Raw genomic sequence first — 25,194 nt, forward strand, 5'->3', positions numbered from 1 at the left:
TGTAGCTAGGGGTAGTGGGCAGCTGCCGTGCAGCACCCAGGGATCAACTCCAGTTGGTCTTGCCATGCCTCGGTCAGGAGCAGAGACAGGAGTACTACCCTAACATGCGTGTCTTTTTGATGGTGGGGGAAACCGGAGCACCTGGAGGAAACCCACCGCAGACATGGGGAGAACATGCAAACTCCACATAGAGGAGGACCTGGGGTGACCCCAAGGTTTGACAACCCCGGGGTTCGAACCCAGGAACTTCTTGCTATGAGGCAACAGCGCTAACCACTGCGCCACCAAGGCAGACAGGAACCAAAACAATAGCACTAAGGCTTTGTGAGAAGAGGGATATCACAGGCTTTATGCAGTACAAGGGAACCAGGACAGAGCTCATAAACTAATCTAAGGTTGCCATGAGGACCCAAAGCCAACGAGTCTCCAGCTTGGCAGGACAGCGTACTGAAACCAATCAGACTCTCTTGGAGTCCACATCTTTTCAAATGATGGGAGGTAGCACTGTGTATACCCATCTGTCCATCACATGAGGTAGCACCATCATGGCCACTCCTCTTGCCAAGCTGTCCATCAGAGCTACCTAGGTGAGAAGGTGATTGGAAAGCTATGAACGTACAAGCCAATAAGCCCAAATTAAAACAGCCTACGACTGTGATCACATTGGAGATGTTTCTGGCAGTGAGAAGAGCCTTGTTCAAATTGTTCCAGTGGGTCAGAAATGTTTTGCTTGCCTGATGTGTGCCCTGTCTGCTTCGCTTTTCATCCAACCCACATGCCTCAAACTTCTGGAGAAACACTCTTGATTGAACAAATCAATGTTTTCAAAACGGAGCCGTTTAAGACAGAGATAGAGGAGAAAGCCCAAAGTAAGTTCTCTCTGTGCCTCTCCTGTTTGAGAAATAAGTAGTACAGGTAATAAAAATAAAATATTATAGGTGATAAAAAAACTGCCTTGTTTAACAATAAGCAATAAGTGGGATGCATAGAGCTAATTCTCATATCTGTAACGCTGCCTCACAAGCGATTGACAGGCCACTCTGTGGCTGCTACCAAACGCCTCTCACTGCTGAAAACATGTTCAGCTTGTTTGGCATCTGGGCTGTTAGGGGAATAAAGGGCAGTATGGTATGTTTTGAGTTAAAGGGAAGGTTTACAAGATGGTTGTGAGACCTGCTATGTTGTATGGTTTGGAGACAATGGCACTGATGAAAAGACAGGAGGTGGAGCTGGAGGTGGCAGAGTTGAAGATGATAAGATTTTCACTGGGAGTGATGAAGAAGGACAGGATTAGGAACGAGTATATTAGAGGGACAGCTCAGGTTGGACGGTTTGGAGACAAAGCAAGAGAGACAAGATTGAGATGGTTTGGACATGTGTGGAGGAGAGATGCTGGGTATACTGGGAGAAGGATGCTGAATACGGAGCTGCCAGGGAAGAGGAGAAGAGGAAGGCCAAAGAGGAGGTTTATGGATGCGGTGAGGGAGGACATGCATGTGGCTGGTGTGACAGAGGAAGACACAGAAGACAGGAAGAGATGGAAATGGATGATCCGCTGTGGCGCCCCCTAACGGGAGCAGCCGGAAGTAGTAGTAGTAGAAGATGGTATGTTTTGTGTTAAAACACGCCCGATTTCATCGCATGCTAAGGTCTACACTGGCAAAAAGCCCATTATCATCATCATCATATTATTATTATTTCTTTTCATGAGCAACCCATGTTACTTTGAACGTGTTTTTGTAGGCAGTTTATCTAACTAAAATACTCTGTCTGTCCTTTGCTTTTCTTCACAACCACTCAGACACACAGACAGGCAGGCAGGCAGGCAGACAGGCAAGCAGACAGACACACAGGCAGACAGACAGACAGACAGACACACACACACACACAGGCAGACAGACAGATGAACAAGTGGACAGGCAGACAGACAGAGACAGACAGACATAAGACAGACAGACAGACAGACGTTGTTCCTGTGGCGACCAGCGCCACTCTGCAGTGCTCGTGGTGAGGAGAGGGACTACACCCAAACGGGCACTGCACTAGCTTCAATAAAAAGGAAATACTCTGAAGTACGATTTTGCCTTTGTCTCTCAAATTGCATAATTAATTACAATAAGCCTAACGATAGCATGTGATAAAGACGTAATTAATAATCACAGCAACCATATGAGCAATTTAGTTTTTACAGTCTAAGGCTGTAATTTATTTAAGTTGATTATCACAGTCGATAGTCAGTAGTCAAAAACTGTCACTGAATTACAGCAATTCTGCAAAATTCCTCCACAGCGATGTGAAAGACTGATCTCACATTAGGAAGTGTTTGATTGCAATTGTTGCTGCTTAAGGTGGCACAACCAGTGAGCAACTTCAGGGGGGCAATTACTTTTTCACATGGGTCATGGATAACGTCTTTCTTTCGATAAAGGAAATCATTTAAAAACTGCATTTTATGTTTACTCAGGTTCTCCTTGTCTTACATTTTGTATGAAGATCCGAAACCATTCAGTGTGACAAATATGCAAAAACACCGAATCAGGGAGGGGTAAATACTTTTTCATGGCACTGTACATACAAAGTTATCTTTATCCATTTAACTTTCAGATGGCCCAACAACTGTTGTTTTCCTAACTGCAGTTAGCTTGTAAAAAGGTATGTGGTGATGAGGAGGCCCTGCCACGTCCCACTCACTGTTAGAAATGTCTCCTCTCCTCCTCTGCATGCTTGTGCAGCCAGTGTTCAACTTTTTTATGAATGGGTTTTTGTACATGAGTAATATATTCTACTCACTCAGACAGTGTGACACCTCACAACACAGTGCGATGGGTGCTGACTTCCTGCTGCACGTTCCTGAGTTCAGTGTTGGTTTTTTGTGGCGTCTGTCTCTCCTACTGTGTTGCCAGGTTGTATGCTGGACATTTGGAAGGGGGTTCCTACTGTTCATGTGGAATGCATCCTGTATGTGGGGCTTGACTTGATTGACATTTCATGACTAAATAGTGTTTGGCAACATTCCATGCTAGCACCTCAGTCTTGAACTACAGTCAAACCGTTAACATACAAAAAGATTTTGTTTCCAACACGGGGATCGCCAGTTCGACTCCCTGTGTTACCTCCAGCTTGGTCAGACACAAGTGGCCGTGTCTGCGGGTGGGAAGTCTGATGTGGGTATGTGTCTTGGTTGCTGCACTAGCGCCTCCTCTGGTCAGTCGGGGCACCTGTTCAGGGGGGAGGGGAAACTGGGGGGAATAGCGTGATCCTCCCACGTGCTACGTGCCCCTGGTGAAACTCCTCACTGTCAGGTGAAAAGTAGTGGCTGGTGACTCCACGTGTGTCGGAGGAGACATGTGGTAGTCTGCAGCCCTCCCTGGATCAGCAGCGGGAGTGGAGGAGTGACCGGGACAGCTCGGAAGATGGAAGAGTGGGGTGATTGGCCAAGTACAATTGGGGAGAAAAGGGGGGGGGATCCAAAAAAAAAGATCTAGTTTGTTGTTGTTTGTTTTGCTTACTTTAAGCCACAGGTACCAATTATACATTTTCTTTGCTTTAAGGCTTCTGTTTGATTGTGAATTTGCGCTTTAAGAAGTCGAGTCCTAAACCCTGTACCCATATGTGCATACTCCCCACTGTGAAGTCATCAGCTCAGCCTCATACAGGCCTTGGTAAACCCCCACGCTGCCATACCTGTCCCAGTGAGAGCGGCACTGCGTCTTGTGTGTGTGTGCGTCCGATCTTAATGATGTCTTTGAACTCCTCTGCCTTAGCAGCCAGTGCATCGTGGAGAGCCTGCAAGCCTGGAAGCAAAACCTGATGCACCTCTAGGGCAGCAGCAATGTGCATAGCAGTGGGAAAGGTGTCGTTGGAGCTCTGGAACAAAAAAAAAACACTGACAAATGTCTGTTGTGACCACATTCAGACAAACCAGCATTTAACCAAGTAAAACTGTCTCACCTGGAAGTAGGGTCTGGTGTTGTCTGGATTATATCAATACAAATGCCCTGATCACTACCCTTACAGACGCCGTACTCATAATATAAAAATCACATGTTGTGCTGAGGGTACAGTGACTTTTTCACCAACAAAGGTATTGTCAAATGGATTTAATATTTAACCAAATGACAACATGCAGAGGTAGCGTAAGCACAGCATAAAGTAAACAGATATGGATCTTGATCTAGCACAGGCACCCACACAAAAAGCCAAACAGCTGGATGTTCAAGGCAAAACAAGAACAACTAAGAACAGTTAACAGGTCAGGGTTAAAAGTACAGAGTTTGTCATGGCACTAGTACTACTGCTCTTGTAGGGTTAGCTGAATAAGGGAAACCTGTTCAGTGTTTTCACACACATGAGCTTTACCCACCCTGCTTTACCTGGGTGGGTAAAGCTCATTAGCCGTTCCCCGGGTATATGTAGAGTCCCAAATGAACAACTGGCTGGTGCCCAAACGGCACACCAGCCAATCAAAGAGAGGAGAAGGACAACAGCTGTCTACAAACCCCCATTCCAATGAAGTTGGGACGTTGTGTAAAACGTGAATAAAAACAGAATACAATGATTTGCAAATCCTTTTCCACCTATATTCAAGTGAATACACTAGAAAGACAGGATATTTAATGTTCAAACTGATAAACTTTATTGTTTTTTGCAAATATTCACTCATTTTGAATTTGATGCCTGCAACACGCCCCAAAGAAGCTGGGACAGGGGCAACAAAAGACTGGGAAAGTTGAGGAATGCTCAAAAACCACCTGTCTGGAACATTCCACAGGTGAACAGGTTAACTGGAAACAGGGGAGTGTCCTGATTGGGTATAAAAGGAGCATCCCCGAAAGGCTCAGTCGTTCCCAAGCAAGGATGGGGCGAGGTTCACCACTTTGTGAACAACTGCGTGAGCAAATAGTCCAACAGTTTAAGAACAACGTTTCTCAACGTACAACTGCAAGGAATTTAGGGATTTCATCATCTACAGTCCATAATATCATCACAAGATTCAGAGAATCCGGAGAAATCTCTGCACGTAAGCGGCAAGGCCCAAAACCAACATTCAATGCCCGTGACCTTCGACCCCTCAGGCGGCACTGCATTAAAAACCGACATCATTGTGTAAAGGCTATTACCACGTGGGCTCAGGGGCACTTGGGAAAACCATCGTCAGTTAACACAGTTGGTCGCTACGTCTACAAGTGCAAGTTAAAACTCTACCATGCAAAGCCAAAGCCAGATATCAACACCACCCAGAAACACCGCCCGCCGGCTTCTCTGGGCCGAGCTCATCTGAGATGGACTGACACAAAGTGGACAAGTGTGCTGTGGTCTGACGAGTCCACATTTCACATTGTTTTTGGAAATCATGGACGTTGTGTCCTCCGGATAAAGAGGAAAAGGACCGTCCAGATTGTTATCAGCACAAAGTCCAAAAGCCAGCATCTGTGGTGGTATGGGGGGGGGTGTTAGTGCCCATGGCATCATAGGTAACTTGCACATCTGGGAAGGCACCATTAATGCTGAAAGGTACATACAGGTTTTGGAGCAACATATGCTGCCATCCAAGCGACGTCTTTTTCAGGGACGTCCCTGCTTGTTTCAGCAAGACAATGCCAAGCCACATTCTGCACGTGTTCCACCAGCGAGGCTTTGTAGTAAAAGAGAGCGGATACTGGACTGGCCTACCTGCAGTCCAGACCTGTCTCCCATTGAACATGTGTGGCGCATTATGAAGCACAAAATACGACAACGGAGACCCCGGACTGGTGAGCAGCTGAAGTCGTACATCAAGCAAGAATGGGAAAGAATTCCACCTACAAAGCTTCAACAAGTAGTGTCCTCAGTTCCCAAACGCTTATTGAGTGTTGTTAAAAGGAAAGGTGGTGTAACACAGTGGTGAACATGCCCCTGTCCCAGCTTCTTTGGAACGTGTCGCAGGCATCAAATTCAAAATGAGTGAATATTTGCAAAAAAACCCAATAAAGTTTATCAGTTTGAACATTAAATATCTTGTCTTTGTAGTGTATTCAATTGAATATAGGTGGAAAAGGATTAGCAAATCATTGTGTTATGTTTTTATTTACGTTTTACACAACGTCCCAACTTCATTGGAATTGGGGTTTGTAATTTTGCAGAAAATTTACCGTTAAAATGGACTGCTTTTTACATTTTCGGATTTCACACACTGTAAAAACCCACACCAAGACAAATTAGGTGTGCAGCCACTCATCATGATGCCAGAAACTCAGCAGGAAGCTCAAATAGCTCACATGCTCTTTAATTTCCCTTAAAGAAAAGGCCCTGACTTCTGGGAATCGCAAAAAGAAAATTCTCACCAACTTGCTAAAAGTTGGCTTCAATCAGTATCCATCTATCTTGTCAATGTGATCATATGTGAGACAATTAGGACCCATCAAACACACATGCACAAATTACCTGGCTTTTGTTAACGTGATCATTTGGATGAACAGGGTCCTTGCTGCCGAGTTTTCCTCCGAGGATCTCAATGGCCCTGTTGCTGATCACCTCGTTGACGTTCATGTTGCTCTGAGTTCCAGACCCTGTCTGCCACACCACCAGAGGGAAATGATCGTCCAGCTTACCAGCTGCTACCTGAAGTAATATCGCATCACAAATATTAGTCCCATATCTTTACCTGAACAAATCGGTGTTTCGGTTTCTACACGTCTGTATGAGTGTAAATGTTTTAGTACTGTGTGTATCAGTGGACGCAAGTTGAAACATCTGGAGTGAGTGAGAGACAGAGAGAGAGAGAGAGAGAGAGAGAGACAGAGAGCACTACCTCATCTGCAGCCTGGATGATTGCATCAGCAATCTTGGGGTCAAGACCATAGTCCTTGTTGACCTCAGCAGCTGCCCTCTTCAGGATACCAAAAGCTTTAATAACCTGGATCTGTGAAAAAGGAGGACACATTTCAAAAACGATAAACATTATATAATAATAATCATAAAAAAACTCCCTCTCACCCTTTTTCGGGTGGAGTGCGTCTTCCTCAAGCTCGGGTCCTCTATGAGAGGTCTGGGAGTTTGAGGGTTCCACGCAGTAACTGACCTATCCCTAGAACCGCACTCTTCTGGACAGAAACATCAGATGTTGTCCCTGGAATCTGCTGGAGCCACTCTCCCAGTTTGGGGGTCACAGCCCCTAGTGCTCCTATTACCACTGGGACTACTGTGGATTTCACCTCCCACATCCAATCTATGGTATTTCTCTAGCTTCTCATGCTCTTTCTTCCTCATGTTGCTGTTGCTCTGGATTGCTACATCGATCACTACTGCTGTCTTTCATTCCTTGTCAACCACCACACTGTCTGGTTGGTTAGTCAGCACCTGCTTGTCAGTCTGGAATTTGAAGTCCCACAGGATCTTAGTTCTGCCATTCTCAACCATCAACTCATTCTCAACCATCTGGGCCCGGTGCTTTCCAGGTCTTCTGTCTCTGGAAAAGCCAGCTCACGTCCTCTACATGTATCTTGAGTGCAGCGTGAGTATCCAGGGGGAGAGTAGGGGGGTTGCCAGAGGTGTGATCGGGGCTGTTGTCGTTGGGATGGAGTGGGTAAAGGGTGTGAATTCACACTTGTGAATTCAAATATTAGCAGATTAAGAGCGCAGTGATTAGTACGGTCGCCTCACAGCAAGGTCCTGGGTTCGAGCCCCGGGGTAGTCCAACCTTGGGGGTTGTCCCGGGTCCTCCTCTGTGTGGCGTTTGCATGTTCTCCCCGTGTCTGTGTGGGTTTCCTCCAGGGGCTCCAGTTTCCTCCCACAGTCCAAAGACATGTAGGTCAGGTGAATCGGCCGGATTACATTGTCCCTAGGTATGTGTGTGTGTGTGTGTGTGTGTGTGTGTGTGTGTGTGTGTGTGTGTGTGTGTGTGTGTGTGTGTGTGTGTGCCAGCCCTGTGATGGACTGGCGGCCTGTCCAGGGTGTCTCCCTGCCTGCTGCCCAATGACTGCTGGGTTAGGCTCCAGCATCCCGAATTCAGATAAGTGACTTGGATAATGGATGGAATATCATATATATATATATATATATATATATATATATATATGTATATATATATATATATATATATATAAAATCCAGTGAGTCAAGTAAATTCTTTATGGCACAGTACTTGGTTTGTACTGTCTCATAAAGAATTTACTTGACTCACTGGTTTATTTTGCTCATTTGCTGAGCACTTTCCCTACCATTGAGTGTTTCTTTTAACAAAGTTATATATATATATATATATATATATATATATAGATAGATAGATAGATAGATAGATAGATAGATAGATAGATAGATAGATAGATAGATAGATAGATAGATAGATAGATAGATAGATAGATAGATAGATAGATAGATAGCATTTTTTCCGGCATATTAAGATATATGTAGGGAAAAAACTTTGATGCATTTCAGTACAAGCTTGTTTCGTGCGTCACACACTCATCAGCTGCCAATGCGATTATCCAATCCACCCTAACGGACTAACGGACCGGAACAAGCTTTCCTGATGTGTCTTCAGAACAGAAATTGTGGGTGAATATGTCATTGTGTGCACTATCTAAAGAGCACCTTCTCCATTACTGAAGTGTCTCGAGGCGGTGCGTCTTCGTACTAACTGTATTATCACATTATTTTCTACACCAAGTCTCCATTCACGTTCAAAATGAAGGCGACACTCGTCCTGACAAGACTGGTAAATCAGCCAGAGAATCACAACAGCTGCAACGATGAGCTTGTGAGTTTGCTCCATGTTTGATGCGTTGTTCCCGTGTTCTTCTCTTGAGAAGATACCGAGTGAAATGCCCACATTAAAATTCTGACCAATGAGGGAAGAGTTTGCTCGTGCATGGTGTTTGTTTAACAACATTGCCATGTGAAAACAAAGCGAACCAGGGTGCGAGTGCAACATCGTAACAAATCAGTCCCTGATTCAGAACATAGCAAACAGACGATAGGTGTGAAAACGTCCTTCAACTTACGGGCATCCTCTCCGAGGGTCCCCCTATCTTGAAGTTCATAGTGGATCTGACTGTCTGGGCACCGTAGTATTTGTCAACTGGCACTTTGAGCTCCCCAAAAGTGTCCTTTTCAATCCTGTATTCTGTGCTGGCCTGTCGGGGCAAATGCATGCACACACGCGTTAAAAATAAGAATATTAATACAATACAGTAACACAATAACCATAATACAAAAGAGTGAAGACACACACTAGCAGCCCATACAACTATGTAAAATAACTTATTTTTAGCTAGTCATTAATCCAGCTGTGGAAGCAAGTGCAAGCAGCTGAATCAAGATGTTTTCTAGCCAAGTTCTAGTCAATTCAGTAATATCAGAACAAGCAATAGAACCATCCCCACTGACTGATGTATTTGGTATATTTGTGTGTGTGTATATACACACACACACATATATATATATATATATATATATACACTACCGTTCAAAAGTTTGGGATCACCCAAACAATTTTGTGTTTTCCATGAAAAGTCACACTTATTCACCACCATATGTTGTGAAATGAATAGAAAATAGAGTCAAGACATTGACAAGGTTAGAAATAATGATTTGTATTTGAAATAAGATTTTTTTTACATCAAACTTTGCTTTCGTCAAAGAATCCTCCATTTGCAGCAATTACAGCATTGCAGACCTTTGGCATTCTAGCTGTTAATTTGTTGAGGTAATCTGGAGAAATTGCACCCCACGCTTCCAGAAGCAGCTCCCACAAGTTGGATTGGTTGGATGGGCACTTCTTTGAGCAGATTGAGTTTCTGGAGCATCACATTTGTGGGGTCAATTAAACGCTCAAAATGGCCAGAAAAAGAGAACTTTCATCTGAAACTCGACAGTCTATTCTTGTTCTTAGAAATGAAGGCTATTCCATGCGAGAAATTGCTAAGAAATTGAAGATTTCCTACACCGGTGTGTACTACTCCCTTCAGAGGACAGCACAAACAGGCTCTAACCAGAGTAGAAAAAGAAGTGGGAGGCCGCGTTGCACAACTGAGCAAGAAGATAAGTACATTAGAGTCTCTAGTTTGAGAAACAGACGCCTCACAGGTCCCCAACTGGCATCTTCATTAAATAGTACCTGTTAGAGCCTGTTTGTGCTGTCCTCTGAAGGGAGTAGTACACACCGGTGTAGGAAATCTTCAATTTCTTAGCAATTTCTCGCATGGAATAGCCTTCATTTCTAAGAACAAGAATAGACTGTCGAGTTTCAGATGAAAGTTCTCTTTTTCTGGCCATTTTGAGCGTTTAATTGACCCCACAAATGTGATGCTCCAGAAACTCAATCTGCTCAAAGAAGTGCCCATCCAACCAATCCAACTTGTGGGAGCTGCTTCTGGAAGCGTGGGGTGCAATTTCTCCAGATTACCTCAACAAATTAACAGCTAGAATGCCAAAGGTCTGCAATGCTGTAATTGCTGCAAATGGAGGATTCTTTAACGAAAGCAAAGTTTGATGTAAAAAAAATCTTATTTCAAATAAAAATCATTATTTCTAACCTTGTCAATGTCTTGACTCTATTTTCTATTCATTTCACAGCATATGGTGGTGAATAAGTGTGACTTTTCATGGAAAACATGAAATTGTTTGGGTGATCCCAAACTTTTGAACGGTAGTGTATATATATATATTAGTGAACTGAGCTGAATTGAACTGATAGTGATATCTGGGAAAGCCTGGAGTGGAGTATATTTACTTTATAAACTTAATTATATGGAACTTTTTCTTTCCCTTCTGCTCTAATATCACCTTTGAACACTGACTGATGGTGTGGTTGAGTTTACTCAAATTGAGTGTTTTATTTCCCTGCCTCGTAATGTAATTAGTTACACATCTGTTTGTGTTGTAAGACATAGCCAGGGCTCGTGTGTATTCTGAAAGCAGGTATCCTTTGTGGGGTCTGACAGGGACTCAGACTGGTTTACATTTGGTCAACGCACTACACTAGTTAGCTACTATCACATTGGGTGGCTACTACTGCGGCGCAAGACCCTGTCATGGAAAACGGAAAGAGGAAGTACTACAGTTAGGTCCATAAGTATTTGGACAGTTACACAATATTCGTAACTTTGCCCCTGTACACCACCACAGTGGATTTGACATGAAGTATTTGAGATGTGATTGAAGAGTAGACTTTCAGCTTTAATTTAAGGGGTTGGATAAAAATATGGCATTACCTGTTCAGGAATTACAGCCATGGATATACAGGGTCATCCCATTTTCAGAGGTTCAAAAGTAATTGGACAAACAAACATAACTGTGATTATAACAATTATATTTCATGTTTGGAGGGAAATCCTTTGCAGTCAGTGACTGTCTGCAGTCTGGAACCCATCGACATCTTCAAATTCTGAGTTTCCTCCTTTGAAATGCTCTGCCAAGACTTAACGGCAGCTGCCTTCAGTTGCTGGTTGTTTGTGGGTCTTTTGGGCATTAATTTGATCTTCAGCAAGTGAAAAGCATGCTCCGTTGGGTTGAGGTCAGGTGACTGACTTGGTCACTGATGAATATTCCACTTTTCTGCCTTGAGAGACTCCTGGGTTGCTTTCTCTGCTTGTTTTGTGTCACTATCCATCTGCAGTGTGAAGCGCCGTCCTCTCAGTTTTGTGACATTTGGCTAAATCTGAGCAAATGGTATATCCTTATAAACATCACAATCCACCCTGCTACTTCTGTCAGTAGTCACATCATCAATAAACACCAATGACCAAGTTCCACCGGCAACCATACATGCCCATTTCATAACACCACCTCCACCATGTCTGACGGATGATACGGTATGCTGAGAATCATGAGCTGTTCCTTTTGTTCTCCACACTTTTCCTCTTCCCATCCTTCTGGTACCAGTTAATCACTGCTTCATCTGTCCAGAGAACCTTGTTCCAGAACTGGGCAGGTTTTTAGATGTTTTTAAACACAGTCTAATCTGGCCTTCCTGTTCTTAAGTGACACCGGTGGTTTTCACCTTGTCGTAAACCCTCTGTATTTATTTTCAGGCAGGCGTCTCTTGATTGTAGACTTAGACAGTGATACCCCTACCTCTCAAGAGTGATTTGACTTCACTAGATGTTGTGAATGTGTTTGTCTTCACTCGGGAAAGAATTCTGCCATCATCCACTGTAGATGTGCTCCGTGGTCTTCCAAGCCTTTTGGTGTTGCTGAGCTTGCCAGTGCATTCTTTCTTTTTAAGAATGTACCAGAATGTTGATGTGGCCACTCCTGAAGTGTTTACTATCCATCTGATAGATTTCCTTTGCTTGTTCAGCCTAATGATGGCCCCCATCGCTTGTATTGGCACCTCCGTGGACTTCATGTTGAGAGTTCCTATGAACAGCTACCAAATGCAAATGTAAATACTTGGAATGAACCCCAGACCTTTTATCTGCTTAACGTGTCATGGAATAATGATGGGAAAGGTCTTACTCGCCCATGAAACCACTTGTTAGTCAAGTGTCCAATTACTTTTGATCCTCTGAAAATGGGGTGACCATGTATAAAACTGGCTCTAATTCCTGGACGGCTAACGCAATATTTTTGTCCAACCCCTTAAATTAAAGCTTCAAGTCCACACTTCAAACACATATTGGTTACTTCATTTCAAATCCACTGTGGTGGTGTACAGGGGCACAATTACAAATATTGTGTCACTGTCCAAATACTTATGGACCTAACTGTATGTAAGGACATGGTCAGTGGACACTACATCACAGTATATCAGAGTGGTTAGTCGTCAGCCTTTGGTCTCGCACTCAAATGGTGTGTGCTGCGCTCCCCCCAGGTGGCTTCGTTTCAGGGGACACTGTACTGACGGCAGATGCTAGGCCTCATGGGTGCTTCGTTTACCAGTTCACCTGGCTGCCTTTTCACTATCCATGAAGTGTAACTGTTCCTGTGGGCTTTTATACCAGACCCTCTCCGCCTCCCCGCACTATTTTCAGCCTTATTAGTTTGCCAAATAAAACACAAAACGCACAATAAACAAAGTTAAACAGGAATTTGACTGACAGCGCTGTTCTTTTTTCAAAACGTCTACAGTAGATGTGGCGACAATATCGCTATAAAGTATTCTGATCCTGACCGGGGATTCTTTGGCCACGGTAACCGTGCAGTGAACGCCTAACACCGTCAACACGTCGCCTCCAACTGCCAGCTCGGACCCAGGCTCACCTGTGGCCAGGTGTGTGCATCTGCCCTAACGGCCAGGTAGTTCCCCTGGACACCAGTCTGGCTGCGCTAGCGGGGTCTGCGCTGCAGCCAGACTGGTGTCCAGGGGAACTACCTAGTCTGGCTGCGCTAGCGGGGTCTGCGCTGCAGGCAGACTGGTGTCCAGGTGTGTGCACCTGCGCTAACGGCCAGGTAGTTCCCCTGGACACCAGTCTGGCTGCGCTAGAGGGGTCTGCGCTGCAGGCAGACTGGTGTCCAGGGGAACTACCTAGTCTGGCTGCGCTAGAGGGGTCTGCGCTGCAGGCAGACTGGTGTCCAGGGGAACTACCTAGTCTGCCTGCGCTAGCGGGGTCTGCGCTGCAGCCAGACTGGTGTCCAGGGGAACTACCTAGTCTGGCTGCGCTAGAGGGGTCTGCGCTGCAGCCAGACTGGTGTCCAGGTGTGTGCACCTGCGCTAACGGCCAGGTAGTTCCCCTGGACAGCAGTCTGCCTGCGCTAGCGGGGTCTGCGCTGCAGGCAGACTGGTGTCCAGGGGAACTACCTAGTCTGGCTGCGCTAGCGGGGTCTGCGCTGCAGGCAGAGCCGGTGTGCGGTGTGCATACAGAAATGTGTGCGATGTGTGACACCGGTTTGATGTCGAGCACAGCCCTGGCCAGGGGCAGTCGTACTAGCTAACGCAGGTTAAATGCTACAATGCTGAAATGACTACGACCTCTAACTGCCGAGGGTGGCGAGAGATAAGCGCCATGCTCGCCATGCTAACATCCACGCTAGCACTGCCAAGCTCAGCAGCGAGGGGCCGTGTTTTAACCCGACCACCCGAAGCGCCTGTTGGGGCGCTTACACAAGGGTAAGAAGCGTGATCGCTCAGCGGACCCGCCAGCTGGCCGGCCGGCCGGCCTGCTACACACACCGCTCCGGGACTCTCTAAAGACGCTAGCTAGGCTACAAGGCGGACCCACAAGGTCACCCATGTCAGCAGCCCGTCCGGTACTCCTACAAGTACACAACTCACCATTCTGAAGGGGGTCGCCGGTGCAGCGAGCGCGTCGTGCCTTTCGTTGGCGAGGTGTCTCCGCAGAGCCAGGAGGCTGCAGTTTAACCGCTGACCCGCTCGCACAGGACGATACATGGCGCCGCGACCCGCAGCTCCCAGCCACGCCAAGGCGGAAGTGTAGCCAGCCAACCACCAGTCCGCTGTTGGGGGGCGGAAACAGATACGTGAAACAACGCTGTTCCGGTTTGGGCTCGCGGACGTAGAGCGGTGTTGTGGGCTCGCGGACGTAGAGTGGTGTTGTGGGGCTGAAGGCGTGTCCGGACTGGGTGATCCCAGCGGGTCTCTCACTAGGCCAGTGCGGCCATGGCGTGCTCTGTAGAGGAGGGAGTCTCATTTATGTATCAACGTGTATGTGTGCAAAAGCAGACACCGCTGCCCTAATTAAGCAAGACACTCCGGGATGGAGAGAGAGCGGAAGGAGGCTTGGGGATCTAGAGTTTGTCCATTTCAACTGCACCTTAAGATCAAACGGCTTAAACAACGTTCGGAGCTCCCAGAATCGTTATGGAACTTTACACCACACAATATTGTAACCGAGGGTGTGTAGGTGTCGCCTGTACGGTATGAAACTATAAAATAACAAATACGGAGGCTCCACTTTCACACGAGGACCACTTTATTTGGATTCTTCCCCCAACAGAACTCCACAGCAACAACACTGCGTACAGCACTTCCGCTCTCTCTTCAGCCTTCAAAATAAGAGCTCAAGACATATATTCTGGCAACAGCTTATAACAGGAACTTAAAATCACTAACAGGCTAGTCCAGAAAAACAGGTTACATACCTCCCCTCCTACAAAAAGAAACGTCCTCGTTTCAAAACAGTAACACTATAAGTGCAAAAAAAAAACACAGGCTTGTCCAAAACATTATCAACCTGTCCTCCTAAATATACATATATAAAGCAGAAAACACACCCTGAAATCAAAAAAGTGCATATCAATCTGCGAACCCCAGAAGGAACCCAACACCATAAAACAAAATCTTAACAATAACATTATGCATGTTATCCCTCACCTCACTCCACAGTCTCAATAAAGTATGCCACACTATGCCTCATGTACACCGGAAAGTTCTGATACACCATAGCATCCAGACATACTATATACATATGAGAAGAAAAAAAATGCACCATCACAGTAAAAAAACATGTCAAGTGACAAACACCGACAAACATTCAACAGAAATTCCAACAGTCATATTGACTTGTCTGTGCTGTTTTTTGTTTTTCAAACAGCTAACCAAACATGACAAAGTCCTTGAAACGAAGTGATTTTCTCACAGTCCTCCCAGAACGAGCAACAGTCAGTAGTGGCTCACTGGTGCCTGTAATCCGAACAGTCCCTGTGTCACCAGAGGCCAGCGGCTCCTCAGCCACAAAGTCCCTCTCTGGCGACCCCTCATCCAGCAGCGAGGGAGCATGAAGAGGAGAAGCCGGCAGGCTATCTGAAAAACCAGCAGCCACCGGTAGTGTGTATGGTTTCAGTCTATCATAATGGACGACCTGCCCCTGTCCATCAAAGTCCAAAGGGCTGCCAATATGATAGGTGAGTCCAGGTTTACCCTCAGAGCCCAACACAGACAGGACCCTGTAGGGCCCCTTCCAGTGGGGAGCAAGTTTCATACGGTCCTCTGTCGGATTATGCAGCCATACCAGATCCCCTTCTGCATACGGCTGGTGACGGACCGTTCCATCATAGTACAACTTCTGCTTCTCGTGAGCGTCAGCGCCACCCTGCCTGGCACCAGCAAAAGCAGCCTCCAGCCTCTCTGCCAGAGACGCCACAAAGTCAGCATGAGAAAGAGGTAAGTCCGAACGCACCAACTGAGATGGCACCAACACATCCACTGGAACACGAGCCTCCCGTCCGTGAGTTAGATAATACGGAGTGTAGTTGGTGCAGGCATGAACAGATGTGTTATAGGCGAAAGCCACCTGTTTCAGATAATCGTCCCACTCACCACCACAGGCGAGCAAGGATTTGGCCAGCTGGTCAATGAGGGTGCGATTAAAGCGTTCAACCATTCCGTCCGACTTGGGATTATAAGGTGTAGTGCGTGTTTTCTTAATTCCCAGGAGCTGACACAGTCTTTGAACAATCTCAGCTTCAAATTGCCGGCCCTGATCACTGTGGACCACTTCAGGAACGCCATGCACCAGCACATAGTCTTCAAACAAACACTGTGCTACTGACTGGGCCATTTGGTTAGGGAGAGCATACAGATTCACATACTTGGTAAAGTAGTCTTCCACTACTAACACATACCTGTTTCCCTTAGAAGTCACTGGCAGCTCAAGGATGTCAGTTGCCACTCTCTGGAATGGCCGAGTTGCTCGGACGCTCCCCATCGGTGCATGATGCTTAGGCACCGGGGCCTTGCGGGTTTGACATGGGATGCACGGCTCACACCACTGTTGAATATCTTTGAACATGGAAGGCCAGTAGCAAGTTTTCCTTGCACGTTCCCACACACGTTCCACTGAGAAATGTGCCGATGTAAAGCCCCCATGCAGATGCTGCAGCACATCAGGGACCACCGAGGAGGGCATGACAACCTGACACAGAGCATCTCCAGTGAGAGGAGAGTTCACCGCCCTGCAGAGTAGTCCATTAACAACAGAGAGACGGGGATATTCAGTCCATAATTTTCTAAGCCACCGGGAGCTACCTCTCATCCACCCCCTAGGTGGCCGAGAACCACTCCTCTCCATCCAGTTCAATACCTGCCTAATATCAGGGTCAGCCCGTTGTAGCTCCCTCATTTCCATTCCAGACAGTGCATGCATGAAAGACAAATCCTGCGTCTCACTGCTCCTCTCCATACGCTGTTCCCCTGCGTCGAAGTCAGAGGTCTGGGGGTTCCCAGCGGGTGCTTGAAGCAGCTGAGTGTCTGTTTGGGGAACACTTGGCCCTTCCTCTGAGCCTATGACATTCACTTGTTTTGGCTGCCGCGTGGTGACATTTACCACCCTGAGCTCGGGGTCCTGAGGACGCCGTGAGAGTGCATCAGCATTAGTATGCCGTTGCCCGTCCTTGTGCTGTATAATCCAGTTATAAGGGTCTAGTTCCAATACCCATCTCGCTCTGCGTCCCGTGGGATCCTTGTCAATAGAAATGCCGCGCAGGCCCAGCAGAGGCTTGTGATCAGTTACGATGGTAAAGGCAGCTGATCCAAAGTAATGTCTGAATTGGCGTATAGCCCACACTACAGCCCACAGTTCTCTGTCAAATGTAGACCAACGCCGTTCCGGGGAAGTGAGCGATTGGCTAGCGTATGCCACCACTCGCTCCAGTCCGTCCCTGTCCTGAGCCAATACAGCCCCAACTGCTTCCATGGAGGCATCCGTGTACACTTTAAAGGGGATGTTAAAGTCAGGCATGGTGACAACCGGAGCAGATGAAAGCACCCCTTTCAGGTACTCAAAGGCTGTGTTACACTCAGTTGTCCATCTGAAAGGTGTGTCTTTGCAGGTGAGGCGATGCAGGGGAGCTGCACGCTGGGCAAAGTCCTTAACAAAGCGTCTGTAGTAAGAACAAAGGCCCACAAATGCTCTCACTTCGGTTGAATTCTGTGGTGTGGGCCAGGTTCTGACTTTATCTGTGTTTCGAGGGTCGGGCTGTAAGCCATGGCGAGAAACAACATGTCCCAGGAACACTACATGATCTCGAGCCAGGTGACACTTCTTAGAATTCCGCCTGAGGCCGGCTGCCTGAATCCTAGAGAAAACTTCGCGCAAACTGGAGAGATGGTCCTCAAAGGTTGGGCTGTATATTAGAATGTCATCGAGGTACACCATACACACCTGCCATGGGAGTCCTCTGAGCACCAGCTCCATCATGCGCTGGAATGTTGCAGGTGAGTTAGTAAGGCCCATTGGCATCGACCGCCACTGATAGAGGCCCTGGCCCGTTGTGAAGGCAGTTTTCTCCCTGTCTCCCTCAGCGACCTCGACCTGCCAGTATCCATTAGAGAAGTCCAACGTGCTGAACCACAGGGAGCCCGCCAGTGCATCCAGGGTCTCGTCCACCCTGGGGAGAGGATGAGAGTCTTTCACGGTTATACTGTTCAGGCGACGATAATCAATGCAGAACCTCTACTCACCATTCTTCTTCTTTACAAGGACAACAGGCGAGGCCCAGGGGCTGCAGCTTTCCTCAATTACCCCGTCAGCCTGTCTGTTTCCTCTCTCTTTTCTGGTGAAGTCCGGTAGGCACGCTGCCGTAGAGGAGGATGATCACCGGTCTTGATGTGATGTTGGATAACTGTGCATTTGCCAGTCCCTCCTTTTGATGTGCTGAATATCTCCTGATGCTCTGCCAGCAGTGCAGCCAGTTGTGCTTTCTGTTGCTGACTAGCAGGAGACTCCTCCAGTGACACAAAAGGCACATCACTGGATGAAATGGCAGAGACAGTCTCCGTCGGAACCTGTGGGAGTGACACGATTTCGGACTCATCCACAGAGAAAAACTCCCCAGGTGCACGCCTTCCCTCAGTATAATGTCCTGATTTGTAGGGTTCAACACACGGGCTATGGTGACCCCGTCTTTCACAGATGTCACTGTGTGAGCTATGACACACTCACTTTTGCCTTTGAGGTTGGGTGATAAGTAGCCCACAAAGTCAGGGAGCTGGTCAACGGGCCCAGGTGGGGACACACTCACAGGCACCAGCATCTCGGTGAGGGGGGGCAGTGTCATGACAGTGGCGATGGAAACATTGCAACACTCAGGAATCAGGTCTTTGCCACTCAGAAGTAGAAGTACAGTGTCCCATAGCTGCAGTTTGCCATGGGCATAATCCAGGAGGGCGTGATTTGTGACAAGAAAGTCCAGGCCCAGCAGCGCTGTTTGTGTGGACTCCCTAATGACTTGGAAAACATGCTGCCGGGAGGTCTTCCCCAGATGCAGTGTGACTGTTATGGTACCCAGTGTGTCAAGCATCTGTCCATTCACTGCCCGCGCAGCAATAAAGTCCGCTGTTAGGGGCCGCTTGTGCAGGGCTGGAACAGACATGCGGAAATTGTCACTGATGAACGACTCGGTTGCCCCTGAATCGACCAATATGTTAATTTCAGTCCCTTCAATGCTTCCCCTCACGTATGAGGTTCGCTGCTCTGTCTTGTCTGATGTCATGGCATTACTCGGGGAGGGGATAAGCATTCCTCCCTCCAAAGGGTCCATAGGCTCTGTAGCTGGTGTTTGGGCCGCAACATCAGCTACATCTCTTTTCCCGACTGGTTTGCTGAGTCTTCCCTCTTGGGGAAGAGAAAATGCATGCCTCGCCGTCTCTGTGTTTCCTCATTAGAGGGGCTCCTAGCAGGTCTGGGACCCCGCCAACTTGTGGAGTTGGCTCGGTTGTTGCAGGGGGTCCAGTAGTCCTGTTTCTCCCTGGGGCCTCCTTCGGCTCGCCGCTCGCGCCAGCCACGGTCAGGTGAACGCCCTCTCTGTTCACCCCATGTGCGAGACCGACAGCCCTGCTCCCCACAAGTACACTGACACTGACCTCCACATACTGGGTGAGGGGCTTTCCGTTCATCTCTCCAGCGGCTGGATCGCAGTCGGTTGTTTTCCTCTGCCATTTGTTTCATTTCCATCCTCATTTCCCTCATATCCGCAGTAAGTCTATCCATAGCTCTGTACAAACCACCCCCATCAGATATGGAGTGCACCATAGCCGCTGCACTGCTTTCAGTGGGAGGCTGGCGTACGTGGGTGTTGACATAGTCCATCTTTAGGGCCTCTCGGGCCATCTCACACCGGCCAGCAATGGTCAGGGCCTCAGCCAAATCAGTAGCTCCCTGCTCGTCACATTTAGCTCTCAGCGCCGGGTCAAGTCCAGCCAGAAATCTGCGAAATGTCTCCTCTTTCTGAGCTATATCACCATAGCCTGGGAATGCCTCTTGAACTAGCTTGCTTATTTCTGCTGTGTATACTTCCAGACTCTCTCCGGGAGCACGGAGGCGGGCAGAGAGGTTTGCTCTGAAACAGTCAAGAAAATGTCTTTGTCTCAAAGCCTCCTGCAATTTCTCCTTTACCTTAGCGTAATCCGCCTGGACGGCAGCTGGCAAGCTGTCCCATAGCAGAAAAGCAGCCTTTGTCAGGCGCGTTGGTAAAATCCTCACCAGTTCATAGTCAAAGTCATCGCCAGTGCCTCCAACCAGCGCCTTCACCGCCACTTCGTAATCTGGCCCAGCAGGGGAAACTTTGTTTTTCCTCCCCGGAAAATGGCGGCGGGAGTTGAAGCCTCACGTGGCTGGCGAGCGGCTTTTCTCCACGTGGCTCTCTGTAGTTACAGTCCAGCGGATCCTCGTATTGCCACATGTTGCTCCTCAGTTATCTCAGAAGACAGCAGCAAGACGAGGGAAGTCTTGGTGCACACACCGCGCCGGGGTTCCGACACGACGAAGCTCCGCCGGTGCTAGCTGAGGCTAACTGAGAAGCTAACTGACTCTCCGAACCTTTCTTTTCGGTCATTTAAACGTCTGTCTTTTGCGGGACGTTGGCACAAGCATCCCACCGCTGCCACCAATGTAACCGAGGGTTTGTAGATGTCGCCTGTACGGTATGAAACTATAAAATAACAAATACGGAGGCTCCACTTTCACACGAGGACCACTTTATTTGGATTCTTCCCCCAACAGAACTCCACAGCAACAACACTGCGTACAGCACTTCCGCTCTCTCTTCAGCCTTCAAAATAAGAACTCAAGGCATATACTGTGGCAACAGCTTATAACAGGAACTTAAAATCACTAACAGGCTAGTCCAGAAAAATAGGTCACAATATGTTTAAACAGTCAGGTGGCTTAAGGTTTCTAATGGGCTGTCATTACACCGTCTCTAAACTGCTGATACAACTCTCGAGGTTCTGCCAGCAGGCTTCATTGTCTTGGAAGTTGTGTGATGGTCACAACGTCTCTCCCCACATCAGGATATCATCTGGACCAGCTGTGATATCACTGCTAACAAGACATGTATATTTAAATAAAGAGAACTGGACTGAAAGGGGCATAATCTGTGTTACAGGTTGGTTTGATGGTAAAGGTAATCTTTATAGTTACGAACATTTCCTACAAGCCACATCTTTTCCAATCCCATATGAAGAACTGGCTTCTGTGATAAGGCCTGTTCCCACAGGTATAACTGAGTTAGTGAAAAGTCACTTAGCATATCAAAATGTTAATCTTCCAATACCTCGTTTAAAAGTTAACGGAATGACATTAACAGACATGAAATGTACCAACAAACATATAAGAGAAGTGCTTTATGTCTATAATAAGATGTCCCCCAGAGGGACACCTCTCTGGAAGTCCCAACTGGACGACATAACATGGCGTGAGGCTTGGTTGGGCCCATTTCAATTCTGTATCTCAGATACAACGAGAGAAAGCCATTTTAAACTCTTACACAACATCTGTCCATGCAGCGCGTTCACATCCAGATTTCCTGACACACATCTTCGTTGTGCCTTTTGCAGCGCTGAGCCAGAAACGGTTCTGCATTTGTTTTGTCATCTGCCCCTCCTCATCTGCTCCTCCTCATCTGCCCCTCCTCATCTGCTCCTCCCCATCTGCCCCTCCTCATCTGCTCCTCCTCATCTGCCCCTCCTCATCTGCTCCTCCTCATCTGCTCCTCCTCATCTGCCCCTCCTCATCTGCCCCTCCTCATCTGCTCCTCCTCATCTGCCCCTCCTCATCTGCTCCTCCTCATCTGCCCCTCCTCATCTGCTCCTCCTCATCTGCCTCTCCTCATCTGCCCCTCCTCATCTGCCCCTCATCTGCCCCTCCCCATCTGCTCCTCCTCATCTGCTCCTCCCCATCTGCTCCTCCTCATCTGCCCTCCTCATCTGCTCCTCCCCATCTGCTCCTCCTCATCTGCTCCTCCTCATCTGCTCCTCCTCATCTGCTCCTCCTCATCTGCCCCTCCTCATCTGCTCCTCCTCATCTGCCCCTCCTCATCTGCCCCTCCTCATCTGCTCCTCCTCATCTGCCCCTCCCCATCTGCTCCTCCTCATCTGCTCCTCCTCATCTGCTCCTCCCCATCTGCCTCTCCTCATCTGCCCCTCCTCATCTGCCCCTCCTCATCTGCCCCTCCTCATCTGCTCCTCCTCATCTGCTCCTCCCCATCTACCCCTCCTCATCTGCCCCTCCTCATCTGCCCCTCCTCATCTGTGTTGTGGAGTGACGTAGAGGACTGTATACTTAACAAGACTGGACAGTCGGTAATAATGTAAGGTGTATGGACGAGTAGAGGCGGAGGCCCCTAGGTCAGCGGCTGGCGAACCCGTGGCTCCCGCTCCCTAAGCGACACCGTTAACCAGTGGACCGAAGGGCCCGGCCCGTTAGCCAGGGGCCGCCGCGTCTACCTAGCCACACACGTTACAGTGAGGCGTTACCACTACATCTGAAGGGGAAACCAAAGCTTCACGTTACACGAGGGATCTCCTCATTTCCCTGGGTAAGTGTCACACACGTTAAGCAGGTTCTCTGGCCCCTCCCAAGCCTCTCGGTGCTCTGCTGGTTCCGTTCAGCATGTGATTACACACATCGGCCCTTATGACGAATAAAACAAGCGGACGCACACTGCCGTAGTATAGGGAGCTAGTTTCTGGAGCCTCTGACCACGTTTCACTGACTTTATTTAGGTTGCTGTTTATCATGTGTGGATACTTCATACTTGTTCCTTGTTTACGTTGCGTGTTTAATTGATTATCCGCCTTTTCCCATTTTCACCTGAAGAAATGGGAATTACATAAGAATGTGTTACACTTCGCTAAAGAAAGGTCCGTTGTGACCTCCAACCTTGGAAAATACACGGTGTTTTGAACCTGTATCTAACTGTTTTTCTTCATGTCCCCTGCCGTCTTGTTCTGTACTTTTATCATCGCTTTACGTGTGTGTGTGTCTGTGTGTGTCTGTGTGTGTGTGTGTGTGTGTGTGTGTGTGTGTGTGTGTCTGTGTGTGTCTGTGTGTGTGTGTCTGTGTGTGTGTGTCTGCTGTTCTCTTTGGAATGTTTTGAATTGGATTTAAATAAAGTTTTGTTAAAAAAATAGAGTTGTGTTCTTGTTTGGGCCGGGAAGGTATAGCGTTGTGTTCTGGTGTGGGCCGGGAAGGTGGCGTTGTGATCTGGTTTGGGCCGGGAAGGTGGCGTTGTGGTCCGGTTTGGGCCGGGAAGGTATAGCGTTGTGGTCCGGTTTGGGCCGGGAAGGTATAGCGTTGTGTTCCGGTTTGGGCCGGGAAGGTGGCGTTGTGATCTGGTTTGGGCCGGGAAGGTGGCGTTGTGGTCCGGTTTGGGCCGGGAAGGTATAGCGTTGTGGTCCGGTTTGGGCCGGGAAGGTATAGCGTTGTGTTCCGGTTTGGGCCGGGAAGGTGGCGTTGTGATCTGGTTTGGGCCGGGAAGGTGGCGTTGTGGTCCGGTTTGGGCCGGGAAGGTATAGCGTTGTGGTCCGGTTTGGGCCGGGAAGGTGGCGTTGTGATAGTGGTTGGAGTAAAGTGAACAGAACGCGTGTGGTTGGTGACCAGGTCGTTGAAGTGAACCCAGCTGGTGAAGCGGCCCAGCCTGGTCTGTGTGAAGTATGCAGCAAACTGTCGCTAACGCTGTTTACCTGTCTGCACCCATCCATTACTATTATTATTAGTATTAGTAGTATTAGTAGTAGTAGTAGTATTATTAGTAGTAGCAGTAGTATTATTAGTATTGTTAGTAGTAGTATTATTGTTAGTAGTATTAATATTATTAGTATTATTATTAGTATTAGTAGTAGTATTATTAGTATTATTATTATTAGTAGTAGTAGTATTATTAGTATTATAAGTATTATTATTAGTAGTATTAGTAGCAGTAGTATTATTAGTATTGTTAGTAGTAGTATTATTGTTAGTAGTATTAATATTATTAGTATTATTATTAGTATTAGTAGTAGTATTATTAGTATTATTATTATTATTAGTAGTATTATTATTATTATTATTATTAGTAGTAGTAGTAGTAGTAGTAGTAGTATTTAACTTTATTCAGCAAGAGAACGTACACATTATTTCAGATACAAACAAGAACACGCAATACAGGAGAGCTGATAACATAAAACATACCAACATGTATGAGGTGATGACTTTCTAAACCAGGTGAAAATCAAATAGTTATAGTAACAATATAAAAATAAATACAAATCTTAAATTAAAAAAAGAAAAGAGAAAAAGACATTCCTTTGACAGCAGGGAGTTTCCTCAAGTATGTTTCTGCAGGAACCCGCCGGTACTTCTTGCGGAGAGCAAGCGTTAAGCATGGAGCGCAATTCCATCACAACACAACACAAAACTCTGCCGGAGTCTCGACTCTCCTGCTGAGATTTAACGGGGCTTTTCACACGGGTTTTAAATGTTTAACAGCATCTAACATACAACCAGACAAAGTACAGGACAAGAGGCCTTGCTTGTTGTCAGGCGACACCGAGGACAGCTATACGGGTAGCACAGGCCACCGTCACACAGGGCTTCCAGCAGCGTTGCCCAATGACAGAGAAGATAAGACAGAGAAACCAAACCACACTAATCAACAACAGTTTCCTTGAAGTAACGATCCCGGGGGTTCCAGTGTTTTCCCCCTTTGGCCTTCCGTAGACGAAGGGGGAACGTCATCTCTTCCATGGAGCACGTATATTCGACAGTTCCAGGAAAAGGGTCCCTATTTGGAGGATTTATCTGCGGCCGACATTTGGCGACAGTTTTTCCGGATGCTACTGGGGAGTTTTCCAGGAGATAGGCGTCACCTTTACATACGTTTTTAGGGGGAACTCCAACATGCAGGGAGGAAAAAGACGCACCAATATTAAAGCCCAGGTTCCTAGATGTCAAACGTCACACTTTTCCCCAAAAAGGTTGAATATGTGGACACAACCACAGTAGGTGGGCATGGCCCACTTGCGTCGACGCACACTCCCCCCGGCCAGGGTGCCGG

At 47.4% G+C, this 25,194-nt stretch overlaps 1 protein-coding gene across 2 annotated transcripts in view; it reads right to left on the reverse strand.

Moving 5' to 3' along the window:
- fh (fumarate hydratase) overlaps nt 1-14,802 on the reverse strand; it is a 38,051-nt gene extending 23,249 nt beyond the window's left edge. Inside the window, exons 1-5 of one of the 2 annotated variants that reach the window (XM_056297080.1) lie at nt 14,195-14,800; nt 8,982-9,113; nt 6,791-6,901; nt 6,424-6,600; nt 3,685-3,867 (exon numbers count right to left, since the gene is read on the reverse strand). In XM_056297080.1, coding sequence (XP_056153055.1) covers nt 3,685-3,867; nt 6,424-6,600; nt 6,791-6,901; nt 8,982-9,113; nt 14,195-14,311 — 720 coding nt within the window. In that variant the 5' untranslated portion in view covers nt 14,312-14,800. Of the gene's footprint in view, nt 1-3,684; nt 3,868-6,423; nt 6,601-6,790; nt 6,902-8,981; nt 9,114-14,194 lie in introns of both variants that reach the window. The other variant, XM_056297081.1, reaches the window with a different exon arrangement.
- Nucleotides 14,803-25,194: the final 10,392 nt, after the last annotated feature.

The sequence above is a fragment of the Lampris incognitus genome, chromosome 17, assembly GCF_029633865.1.
Source record: "Lampris incognitus isolate fLamInc1 chromosome 17, fLamInc1.hap2, whole genome shotgun sequence".
In the NCBI taxonomy this organism is placed as follows: Eukaryota; Metazoa; Chordata; class Actinopteri; order Lampriformes; family Lampridae; genus Lampris; species Lampris incognitus.